The sequence below is a fragment of the Mustela erminea genome, chromosome 10, assembly GCF_009829155.1.
Source record: "Mustela erminea isolate mMusErm1 chromosome 10, mMusErm1.Pri, whole genome shotgun sequence".
Taxonomy (NCBI): domain Eukaryota; kingdom Metazoa; phylum Chordata; class Mammalia; order Carnivora; family Mustelidae; genus Mustela; species Mustela erminea.
The window spans coordinates 68,618,292-68,631,571 of NC_045623.1; the positions used below are offsets into that span (position 1 = coordinate 68,618,292).

Below are 13,280 nucleotides of genomic sequence, written 5' to 3' on the forward strand. Positions count from 1 at the left end.
TTGCGAAATATCAAAAAGTTCAATGGCATATTCATAAACAAATTAAGAAGTGAAGCATCTAAATAAGAAAAAATGATTTTTAAGAATTTTCCCTCTTTTGAATCCATTTAGAACTAGCTACCACTATAAAAATAATTAACAATGAATACTGTTACGCTGAAAAGAAATATAATAAAAGATAAAAATAAAAATATAATTAACATATCCTTTTGAACAAATCTATCTCATTAAAAACCCTCCAGTAAATAAATGGAAACATAATTAATTACTGAGCTCTAAAACTATCCAAATTAATTCTTAAAAAACAACCCTTTGATGTTGCTGTAATCCTAGCACCTCACCCTGGCTCTCTTCTGAGACCTACCTCTAGATAGACTTATACAACATCTCCTTTTATTTTAGAATAAACTCCACACATAACATCCTAGTCAAAGATCTACTCACGAAATCATTTTTATGTAACCTATAATAGGTGGTTTATAACTAGAGTTGTTAGCATAAAATCCCAGAACTGGCCTAAACTCCCTTGTACAGTAACCCATACATATTTGGAAAGAAAGAAAATCTATGTATTTATAGTTGCCCCAACTGCAATCAATAAAATAACATGCACAAATTTATCAGTAACATGGACAACTGATAGAAATTAAACTGTTTTCTCAACCTTATAAGAATAATGCACACAAAAAGAAAATGCAAATTTTTGCTACATATTATGACTTACAGTACACAGAAACAAAGCCATCTAGTCCAACCTCCCTCTCAAAGAAGTTTCTAGTCTTCACTTGAGTAACTCAAGGGACTCATTACCTCCTAACATACACTATTTCATAAAAATTCCCTTGAAGTCATAGCTATTCCTCTTTCAACATTACAATATAAAATCCTACACTTACTCATGTCCTTTTAAATGGAATTTTGTTTTAAAACAAATCAGAATACAGTCCTTTACACCATTTTGAGAGTGTAGCCTTCTTTGTAAAGAACTCTGAACAGAGCAGATCCTTTAAGACAGGGTGTGACTTCATACTTCTAACTGGGACATCTTGTAGAATTAGGTTGGAAGTTAAGCAGATACACATTCTCTGTCACTCATTCAACACTACAACCTCCAGGGCTGGTTCAGCCTTGAATAAATGTATGTGGTACTAATTGCTGTGTCGGACAACTGTTGCTGAAGTGATACAGTCATCCCCATGACCTCGCACTCCTCTCCCCTAGATTCCTCTTGCTTTTCTGCTCTCTTTCTCCCCCACTTTGTCTACTCCCTCACTCCCCTCTTCATGTCCTTCTTTCCTTTTTGTCCATGTTCTTTGTGGACACTTTGTGACCGAAGTGGTTATGTTGCCCTTTTGGCATTCAGGACCAAAGAGGTTGCTGCTCCCTAATTTACTATACTGATGAGCCACAGTTCTCCTTTGATGACTTCTGTGTGAATTCATTAAAGTTTAGGTTAAACACAACTATTACAGAGAAATAAAGGCAACTGGTCTGCAGTGTAAAAAAAAGTTAAATTAGAATAGAAATTAAACCCAATCTATAAATTAAATAAATCCATAAAATTAGAAATCTATGTAAAGGAAAAAAATTATGTGGCAAATATATTGAAAACAAAATAGTCCCTAGTATTCAAGAATACTTTGCTAATAAAGAAAGCTAAAGTACATTTAAAAAAATTATTTTTATTAACATGTATTATTTGCCCCAGGGGTACAGGTCTGTGAATCATCAGGCTTACACATTTCACAGCACTCACCATAGCACATACCCTCCCCAATGTCCATAAGACAACCACCCTCTCCCTACTCCTCCACCCCCCAGCAACCTTCAGTAACGTACATTTTTTAAAGTCAAGAAGAACAACACATGATTCTACATAAGCCAGGACCTATGTATCCAGTTTAAAATACATAAAGAGAAACATCTGACCCAACTTCAAAAATAGTATCTAGACTGGCAGAAGAATATCAAACTGCCTCAAAGCTGTATATGAGTACCTCCTACTATCTTTCTAATACTTACATTGAAGAGCATCACTTCTCAGAAGGCACTTCAAAACTAACAAATGTCAGAAAAATTAAATGAATTCCTATTAATGACTTTAGTTGGGACATTAAATATTATTTATATATATATATATATATATATATATATAACCAAATGCTTCACCTCCATTTAAAAAAAGACTATTGCAAGGATGTCCTTAAAACTGTCTGAAATACGTATGAATTGTAGCTGCTTCGCAGAGGTCCTTTTTTAGTACAACAGTACAGGAGGCAATTTTTGAGGCAGGGAGTAAGAGCTTTTAAGGTAATTCCTGGTGACAGAGGAAGAGTATTGAACAGTGGAGGCAAAGGTGGTAAAAGGTGGCTTAAGGTCTTGCTGAGATCAGAATCAGGAAATAAGAAAGTCATGAGTAATTTGAGGAACTGAGGAGAATAACATAGAACAGGAAGGGCTATGGCTGAATACCAACACTGTAAAAAGAAATTAACAAATGAGTAATATTTTCCTACCAAATCTTACTTTACAACAAAAATGTAAAGGTCTAAGTACCCTGTATTTAGTGTCTTCTCTTACATAGGAAAAAAATAGTATATAATAAAAATATGTTGCAAAGGAGAAAAGGAAAATAGATAAATTAGTCCATGTAATTCTCACAAGAAAGTTCAGAATAACAAGAACACAGAATTTAAGTTATCAGTAGAACCACAAAGGGAAGTAACAGCTTAAAAATTTAACAAAAGAAAAACACCAAAGAAATAAGCCTCCTAGTGAAAAATAAACAACATGAATCCAGGCAAAAGTAGATGATTTTTAAAAATTAGCAAAACACATACCCTATCATTAAAATAATGAAAACTTTGCAGAAATGTTGTTCCAGATACGAGAGTATCTGGAAAGTTTATGTTCACAATTAGCAATTTGAGATGACATACATCACAGATATGCTTTCATCCAATGAAAGAAGTATAGAGCATACTTACAATTGAATCACTTACAATTATTTTTGAAAATTCAAGAACTGGAGAGATACCAGAAGACTGGAAAAAAGCAAGTGTGGTACTGATCTTCCATAAAAGTAAGGAAAAGAGAGAATAGAAAGTTACTTTACCATGCTGTGAGTCTGACATCAATAATTAAGTAAAGGAATAATAAGAGAAAATTCTCTAACTATTCAGAGGAAAAGGAGGTACATGAGCAGCAAATGGTAAGTTAAAAAAATATATTATGCCAAACTTACTAGCTTTTCTGTTCCTTAGAAATTTGTTAGCAAATTAAGTTTTTTGAGAAATGGTATCATTTGTCTCCTTACCAAATGACTTATAAGTTGGTTTAATGATGAAAAAAGTTTATTAAAGAAACCAGAAATATTAATGAGATCACAATTTTATGTGGGGTATACTCATCTGTTATTTCCTGGGATTAGTGAAAGTTTAGAAACATTTGTAATTTATAATCTCTATTGTCTCTGTGGTTTAACCACTTCAGCTAAAGGAAGAACAGGATTTAGAGGTCTAGGGAATTCCTCAGGGCAAGAATTTCTATTTTTAATCCTAAAGAATACTCAACTCATTCAACTTCAATTGATTTGAAGATTACCAATTTGAAACTGTCAACAAAATTGAGCCCATTACTACATGACTTCTTTCACTGTAACTTCGTGCTATTTTCCATTTAAGTTAATGTTCTGATAACCTAAGGCTCCAAACCAGGTTCTTTTATCATCATGGTGGCTATAGTTATCTTACCAGCATGCTAGGTACCCCCAAGAATATCCTAAAAGGAAAGGTCTTTTTCTAATCCCATGGATTCGCCACGGATGCACCTTATATACTGAAAATTTTTTCAGAGTATTAGATCCTCTGCAAGACACTTAATAAAGTTTTCTCGTTTGATTATGACAAGACAGTAAGGTACACAGACACTAACCCTATTTTATAAGCATTTACCCAAATCATGAAGTGGGGGGGTTTTCTTTAATTGGGATTTCAAACTATTCCTTTGACTTCAATCTGTTAGACATTTCTCTTAAATCACAGTAATATCTGAAAAGAATTCATGGCACAAGAGCACTAAAACGTAATTTTAAAACTGCCTGAAGGAGCTTGATGTAGTTAAAATGAGCACAGCTTTAAGGTCAGACTGATCTGGTTTTAAATCCTGAATCTACAACTTCCTAAGCTATATGATCTGGCCAAGCTACTTTCTCCACCACCATTTTCTCATCTAGGAATGGGAATAACAAACCACTCAAAAGTTGCTGACAGATGAAAGAATATGTGTAAAGTAACACAAGAGTAAGTTTTCTACTTCCTCTTCATAATTTGCAATCATAAATAACCAGAATTCACTACTCCATCTCCCCGTCCTAAAGTATTGCCTAATATAAAGACAGCACTCAATGACTGATGGATAAAAACAAAATTGACTAATAACCAGATAATGCCATAAAACAATTTTAAGAGATCCATAATCAATAAAAGGATATAAGCATAAGTTAAACTGTACAATGTTCCTTTAAAAATGGAAAAGAGGAACTTGATAAACTCTGAAGATAATAAATAGTAATAAAAAAGGGATGAGCAATACACAACTCATAAAATAACAGTTCTAGAAAACAGATTAGAAAAAAAATTCCGTATGACATTTTCAGAAAAAGAAATTCAGAAAAGGCAAACTGTACTGAATTATTAACTTGGTAACAAAGGGCCAACAATATAAGGAAAGTCCTCTTCCGCAATAAAATAACTGATTTTTGAAGGTACATCAACTCTTCAAAAATAGAATCACTTTTACCTTTAAATTAAAAAAAAAAAAGGTTTATGCATAGTATTAAGTTCCTGTTTAAAAAACATAAATACTACAAATCTGAACTGCTCATATAGTTGGGAAAGAGAGTTACTTTGTCAAACAGGAATCAGATACAGGTACCAGTGTCAAAATTCATGAACTTAAATCATTAACTCTAGCACAACTGCTTATTCTTCATAATCTCTTAATCCAATACTGACACTATTATGTAACCTTTTGACTTACAGAAGAAAATACTGATTCCATAAAGTGATTTGGTTACTCAAACTAATTGCACAAAAAAGGTTTGCATTTGTACCATTTTCTATTTTTAAATCACTGATAGCTTGTCTTTCCAAAAGACTCAATTTATTTTTTAAAAAAGTCATATAAAAACTCTTGTCAAAATACAAATAAAACAAATAAAAACCTTAAGTTTATGAATAGCATAACCACATACCCTACTTTGTCTGGGGTCATCCATGTTTATGTCTATTGTTGGAGAAAATAAGCAGCCTCCCTCACTCTCAAAAGTGCTCCCCTTTGGACAATAAATTATATAGGCTCCTTCTCCATAAAAGATGTAACTAGCCTTTTAGAGATATAAATGTCTAGAAGACATGTAAGATTGCCTCTGAAGTGTCAGAATGCAGCAACAAATTACTTAAAAAATTATTTTAAATGAAACATAAGTTTATAGGCTCTGAATGTTGAAAGCCAATTATAGAAAAGAGCTCCATCAGAATTCAATGAATATTAACTGGGTGCTTACATTAAGGTAAATGGACACATGAATAATATAGAAGCTACATTTTTTTAAGTTATTTTATTTATACACACAACCCGCTCAAATAAAATGCAAGAAACAAAACACATGACACATATATATTAATACTGGGAACTGGGATTAAGGAAGGGGGGCATTTGAGACAGGGACTCTTGTAATTTTTTCTTTATACATTCATTTGTCTGATTTTTAAAAAGTAAGTATACAATTATTTTAATTCATAAGCTATTATAAAAATATTTGGAAACTGAAGTTTATAAATATTTTTCAAAAGTCTTATAACTGTTTGAGCTTGCAAGATCAATCAGCTTCATTCTCTTAAAATTACCTACAAAATCCTAAGATGTCTTGAGAGTAAATTTGGCAAAACAGCTGCTCAGGTACACCTTTCCAAGCAAAATGTAGCATAATAAATTATAACATCATTTACAAATAAAAAGCACAAACTTGGGGGGGGGGACACTAAAAAATTAGCAATCAACACTACATTGGAATAAATGCCAAGAAGAAAAATAGCCAGTAAAATGAAGCAAAATACCTAACTTTTTTTCTACATCCTTCCTGCCAATAATATAATAGTGATTCAACATTCAAGAAAGCAAACTCATAAAAAACAACTACATCACTCCCTCTTAACAAAGCACTCTGTGACCATGTGGTGCTGGCAATCAGCTAAAGCTTTTTTTTTTTCACCCACTTGGTTGGTCAGGCTACCGGACACATCTTTCTTAAAAGTTACAGGTTAACTTATTCCAAGATCTCTATAAGCTCTTGAGTGGCTTACTACAACAGGATGGAAAAATATACATTCTTCCTCTCTCCAACTCCAAATTACTACCTAACATTCAGTTTAACAGCATTCTGGAAAGCAAAGAAGTCTCTCTCACTACTATTAAGGATCCACCAAAAATAAAAGTTTTAGGTAAATACCGCAGATTTACTCCAAGCATAACTAGGAGAAACTCATATTCAAACATATGAATCCTTAAACTAAGTATTTTAGTAGGACAGGTTTTGAAAGACTGCAGAATTATCTTAGTTAGCATAAAAGCTGTTAAAATTTTGATTGTGAAATGCTTTAAAAAAAAAAAAAAACTTGATATATTTCTCTGACAAACCTGGATCTCTCTGCATAGCAAAACAGAACACACTGAAAATTAAACACCCAAAGGGAGCTAAGTGATGGAACTAGTCAGACCAAGAGACAATACTAAAAGCTTAGGTCTCAAAGAAACCAAACAAAATAAAACAAAAACAATGCTGAATTGAAAAGGATACTCTAATTGGTTTGACTTTTATCCCTTCAAATTATATATGCCAAAAACAGTTTCTGTATATCTGATTTTAGCTGTCAGTGAACATTACACAGAAGGAACAGGCTGAGTTTTTGCTGAACTGTTAAAAGTATAATATAGGGGCACTGGGTGGCTCAGTTGGTTGACCATCGGACTCTTGATTTTGGCTCAGGTCACCATCTGGGTTGTGATAAAGTCAGGCTTTGTGCTGGGTGCGGAGCCTGCTTAAGAGTCTCTCTCCCTCTCCCTTTGCCATCTCCACCAGAGTGTACATAAAATTACCCTAGTTTTGTTTAACTATGGTCAGTAATCTACAAAGATGGTTTAAACCTAACTAGAATATATCAGGGCAGGACTTATTGTTGTTCTTAACTGTATCCCCAAGGCCAGTGCTTGTTTTGTAGTGAAAATTTTGTAAATTAATGACCTAAGGAATTCTGAAATGTGCCTATCTGCTAGCATTTAAGCATAAAGTAATCAAAGAAATTATAATTCTGTGTATTCGCGAAAAAAGTATAAACAACTCATTTACCCTAAAGGATTTATTATATTACAAGTACAGATGCTGACTTTCTTGTGGCTAATTAAAAATTTTTAAGTAAAAAAAAGAAACCAAGTAAAAGGTAGGATACTATATTGTACAGGCAGTACAAGAAGCAAGACCAGGCAATGACAATTGACTTGTCCCTCTAAAAACTCATTCTTCTCAAGTCAATTCCTCTCATGAGCAGTTTACACATGCAGGTTCACTTCAACTTTCAGAAGTTTGTGTTACCACTTTGCTTTTACTAAAGATCTTCATCAGTACCTGCTTTCACTAACCAAAAGAAATCTGGACAGGATTATCTGCTGAAAGGCGGGGGGCAAAAAGAAAAAAAAAGCATTCAGCATTTGTTTTGCAGCAAGTTGTTATAGAGGTAGAGTACCATACCACAAGCAAGAGTGGCACCACCAAGCTCCTTCTCTGGAAATTACACACAGCATCTCCACCGTAAGCTGCCATAGCTTTGAACTTTGTGAGCACTTGTACTTTATCTTAATTTTTTGTGTATCGATTAGCAAGACATCCTAAGGTGTTAGAAAAGCCCAAGAGGTTATTTTTAGGGCCTGGGATGGCTCAAAAATCTTTTCGTATAAATTAGTGGTAATTGTTTCTTCGCTTTATACCATTTTGACTTAGGAAAGCTTTCACAGGAATGCTCTAATTTCGAATAGCAGGGGAAACCTGTACTGCTGCTCTAGGGCTGGAATTCAGTGTTACAATAATGATTTATTCATCGGGTATCTCTTTTGACTATTGCACTGTGCTGGATGCATTGGGGATGCCAAGACAAAGCAGCTATAGACTATACCCTAGGAGTTTCAAATCTCTAAGAGAAGATAAAATATCTGTCTAAAAATAACTGATTCAAGCATGGTAAAATAAGAGTTATAAGAAAAGTACTAAGAGAACAGAGGGCAAAGTTGAAGGGATGAGAAAGGTTTCACAGAGACATCATTGTGAAGTACAAGATGTGGACAGAAATGTAAGGGGGAAAGTATTATAGCAGTGGACGGAGGCTGGAAACAGCATAATGAAATAGAATAGTACAACTTCTCTTTAATGAAGTGGCCACAGAAATGAGAGCAGGGTTAGGTAAACTAACAAGGGATGCTGAGGTACCCAGGAAATAGGAAGAGCAGGAAGCCTTCACCATTCTAAGCCTGGAGGAAAAGGAAGGAAACGGTTACCATGGACCACCTGGAGGTACTCAAAGGACACTCTAGTTATAGTACGTAGCCACTGCTCAAAACACATCAAAACAGAGGACCAAGAGGAATAAATACCCCAAGAGTTCTCTCTTTTCTTCCTTCCATCTTCTGTCACTGCCTCCCATTGGCTAACCCCAACCAGAATCCAAAGGAGAAAGAACTTCAGGTGACATGGCTATAAAGGTTAGCCTCCTGGAGCAAAGAGCAAAGAATGGCAAAGAAGGAATCTGCAGGAAAATGGAGAATAACCAGAAAAAGCATACTCGCAGGCTAAGGGTTAGTATAAGCGCAAAGAGGCTAGAAAGCAGAAGGAAGCCAAATGAGGAACAATATCTTCCACAAAAAGATGGTTATTTTTCATACCCAGATGCTGACTCTGAAAGGAAATAAAAATTAGTGGAAATAAAAATTAGTGGCTGAACTGTAAAAATTACTAAGGTTTGGGGACAGAGGAGAGCAATGGATGAAGAGCAGCAGCAAGGTAGCACCCAAGTTCTCCCTAGAGTCAAAAGAGCAAGAATTACTGGGCTCTAATCCTAGTTATTCTGGTCTTTAACTGTGTGACCTTGGGCAAGTCACTTCTCTGAGACTGTTTTCTCCACTATAAAAATAGAGAGAGGTTAGGGGTGCCTGGGTGGCTCAGTTAGTTAAGTGCCTGCCTTCAGCTCAGGTCATGATCCTGGAGACCCAGGATTGAGCCCTGTGTCCCTGCATAGCAGGGAGTTGTCTTCTCTCCTTAACCTCAAATAAATAAATAAAATCTTAAAAAGAAAAATTGGTAGAGGTTATATTAAACTTTAAGATCCTTCCAATTTTAGGAGTCTGTGAAGCCAGTATCTCCACCATGTTCCTCCCGTGAGTAAATACCTTAGGGCATTTGAAAAACCTGGAGTCCACTCCTTTACTCTAATAAAAGTAGTAATTTCATTTAAATAAAAACAATAAGAACTTACAGGTTCCAACTGAAGCCAAGTCCTGCACAGTAAGACAAAGAATGTTAACATAAGCAAACTCTATCATTTAGTGTAACCTTGAAACTGAGTGAGAAGTATCAATACAACGAGATTTTAAAATATGTTTTGGAATGCAGAGAATGCAAACAAACCAACAAAGTAAGCAGGATAACTTGAATGAAGTGGCACATTTTGGAAAAAACAAAATTGGGTGCCTGGTAAATACAGCAAAGCGAAGTTCTTAGAGGTATCTCCAGAAATAAATGAATTCCAATGTAAAAGGCCAAGTCTATTTCTGTCTCTGTCTCTGTCTCTCTCTCTCTCACACACACACACCCCAACCATTCCTTCATGACACAAATATTCACTGAATATCTGTTATGTACCAAGTACTACCATGGTCTTCAAAGGAACAGCAAATATAATTTCATTACCTAATCTGAAATGAGCTCAAATTTCACCCCTTCCAAGCAACATGTTCTGACTTCCTATAATACTAACTACAGTAGAACTAATTAGTGCTAGTATTCTTTAAACCATATTAGAGATCACAGAGATTGGGGGGCAGAGAGAGTTTGCCTGGGAATCTGCTCACCATTTATAATATTGTTTCTAAGCATTTTTTCCAATCCCATGTCTTAGGTGTGGTAGCAACCAGAGAGCTTGGGGCCTTGGTTTTCTTAACTCCAGTACAAGTGAGATAAAGGTCTGCACACTAAGTACATCATTAAGTCACAAATTTTCATCATTTAACAAGCATTCAGTGAGTACCTACTATGTGCCAAGCACTGAACTACGGACAAAGACCCTGGAGATACAAAGATGAGTAAAGACCTCTCACCTCTAGAGGTTAGGGTATAATGCAAGAATCAGACACGTGAAAAAAAAATCTACAATACAACCTGGTGAAATGCTGTCCATAGAGAGATTAACAAAGTGTTATAGTAGCACACAAAGGTCAACAGTAACTCTAAATGGCTCTGCCTATAGGAAAACGTTAAAGAAAAAGTTAACATATGAAGTGTATGTTAAATTGAGGAAGAACTGGAGATTTATCATTTGCTAGAATTCTCAGCAATTCTAGTTCCAAGCAAGAGGGGAAAGGCTGTGAAAGGATAAAGAGCTGAGAGGCTAAGTCATGTTCTACATGATTAATAGTTCGTAGTGCTGGAATGGATAGCTTGGGTAGAGCACCTGCAGCTGAGTTCAGACTAAAGAGAGAGAAATTAGGACCAGGTTGTGAAGGGCCCTGAAGGACCTGAAAGACAGCTGACTTTGGCAAATGGATTCAAAACAGACTGTGAAGCACAGGAATGACTCAGTCTGATTTGATTGGAGATAAAGATAGGTAGGAGTAAGACTAGTTAGAAGGAAAAGTCTAGGTAGAGATGATGAGGCTTGAATTAAACTATTATCTCATGGGAAAAGGATAAATCAAATAGATATTACTAAGGCAAATTTAACAGATCTGGTGACTGGACATGGAAAATAAGGAAGATGGAAAATAGCTTTCAATGACTAACTAACGTATGGTGGAACTTCAATTACTTAAGGAGAGATACTTTAAATCTTTACTGAAAAATCTTCCTAAATATAATCTGTAGGCTAACCACATAATAGTAATTATTAAAACTGTCTTCTTCTATAGAATCCTCACAAACATCAGTTATCACTCCTTACAAGGTCTAGATACTAATAAAACTTGATATATCCCAGGGGATACCCTAGAATTTGCTTTCCAGAATAAAAGCCTGATATTATCTTTCTCAGGCAATATACTGCAAACCATGTAACTGCTTGATTTTCCAACCAACAAAATATGGCTGGATCGCAATGTTTTTTCCTGGCTGAACCAAATTTAAATTCTCTGTTCATCTTCTTATCATCTGGGGATGTTTGAGTAGATTACTACTACTACGATTACTACTATTTTTGCACTAAAAAAAAAATACCACTTAGAACTTATGAAATATCGAAATGGATGTGACCAGCCTAGTATTTATTGAGGGGTACTTCAAGCATAATGCCATCTCTGTCAAAAACAAATTCAGGACACTTTGGAAACCAATCTGGTTTCTCTGCAATAATTCTTTTCATTTAAGCTCTCAAACTAAAAGTCTGATTTTTGGTGGTTTCTGTCTTCCCTAGCTAGGAAAGGTGACACAGTATTTTTACTTAAGTTGCTTCTGGCTGGGCTGCACAAAAAGGAAAGTTAAAAAAAAAAAGCTTTTAAGAAAATGAGATGTTGACAATATTCACTAAAGGGCTTTATCACAGTTCAATACAGGCAATGTTCTGAAAGATGATTCACAAACAGTGGACTAGACTTTCCAATTTAAATTTCACTACAAAAGCTCTTAAAACTGTGACTACATCCCTAAACTCTGCTAAAAACTAGAAGAAATAATTACTTGATTTGTTTTTAATTTCCTGAACACGGCTAAAAGCAAACAATTTGACAAGCAAAACCAAGTATTACTTCAAATGAGCAAAAAGTTTTCTGCTTTAATACATTTCTCCCTCGTAACAAAAATACTTGTTGAAGTACAGTATGAATGCTGAAAAAATGCATGATTCAAACTGGCTTTCTATACATTATACTCAACTTTCCACAACTGAGCTGTGCTGAGAACCTAAACCTTTCCCTCCAGTTTTTATGAGAACCTCACACTATTCCAAAGTTTTCAGTTATTTTCTTGCACAAGCTACTCAAGAAGCGTGAAACCACTCCCCTCCCCGCACACAGACTCACAAATAATAGCACCTATTATTATTACACACAAAAATACTACGCCAGGCTGAAGAACACAGTGCCAAAAATAAAACAGAAAATGTCTGGCCTGCAACTGGAGACTCTATTAATGGGCAACTGGTCAAAATTAAGCTTTCACAATACGGGAAAGCTTAACTTCTGTGTTTATAGCTTGAGACAGCTTTCGAAAAGGAAAGTGAGTTACACAAAAATGTAAAAAAGGGGAATTGAGATGCCCTCTTCCAGTCTGGTTTGGTGGCGAATGACCTCTCCGTGAAACTGGAGGCCCCTAGCCTCACCCTCCAACCCATCTTGGCTGAAGAAGTGAGAAGAGCTCCCCAAGAAGAGAGGGCCTGTGCGGCCAGGGCGTCCTACTCACCCCAGAGGGCAGCGGAAAGGAGGCAGGGAGAGAGCGACATTCGCGGCCACAGCCCGGCCGGGCCAGGCAGCAGGGACCCCGGGGGACTCAGAGGTGGGGGCCGGCCCCTTTCCCAGACCCTCAGGGTCTACTCACTCCGCAAGTGGCCAGCAAGAAAGCCATTCGCCAAGGCCCCCGCCCTCTGTGCCTCCAGGGGAGGGAGTCGGGGGCCGCTTCCGAGCACCCCTTTTTTCTCCCTCGGGCCGTATCCCCCACACTGCAGTGAAGTCGATCCACTGAGGTTTAGCCTGTCCCCCGGGACACCCCCCACCCGCCCCCACACCCTTGCCCCACCCCCAGCCTGGGCCTAGGGACCGCACCGATTGGCCGGCCCTGGAGGCTCCTGGCAAAGAAACCCCTGGCGATTGGCCATAGGTCACCTGCTGTAAAGGAGGGGAGCGATTGACGATTGGCCGTTAGGCCAATTTTGGGTGGAGAAGAGGAAGCGAGTGGGCCACCCGCGGGGGTGGGAGGGGAGCAGGAGGGGCTGGCAGCAGCGGGTGGGCCCGGGAAAGCCCAGCTTGCCCTG

At 36.7% G+C, this 13,280-nt stretch overlaps 1 protein-coding gene across 7 annotated transcripts in view; it reads right to left on the reverse strand.

Moving 5' to 3' along the window:
• The window catches only part of OSBPL9 (oxysterol binding protein like 9), a 169,468-nt gene that overhangs the window by 48,541 nt on the left and 107,647 nt on the right, over positions 1–13,280 (reverse strand). For 3 of the 7 annotated variants that reach the window (XM_032302361.1, XM_032302362.1, XM_032302360.1), the window contains exon 5: positions 3,003–3,071. The exons of 2 other annotated variants lie outside the window; for them this stretch is intronic. In XM_032302361.1, the coding sequence (XP_032158252.1) occupies positions 3,003–3,071 (69 nt within the window). Of the gene's footprint in view, positions 1–3,002; positions 3,072–12,712; positions 13,036–13,280 lie in introns of those variants that run through there. 2 more of the 7 variants (XM_032302365.1, XM_032302366.1) reach the window with 2 other exon arrangements.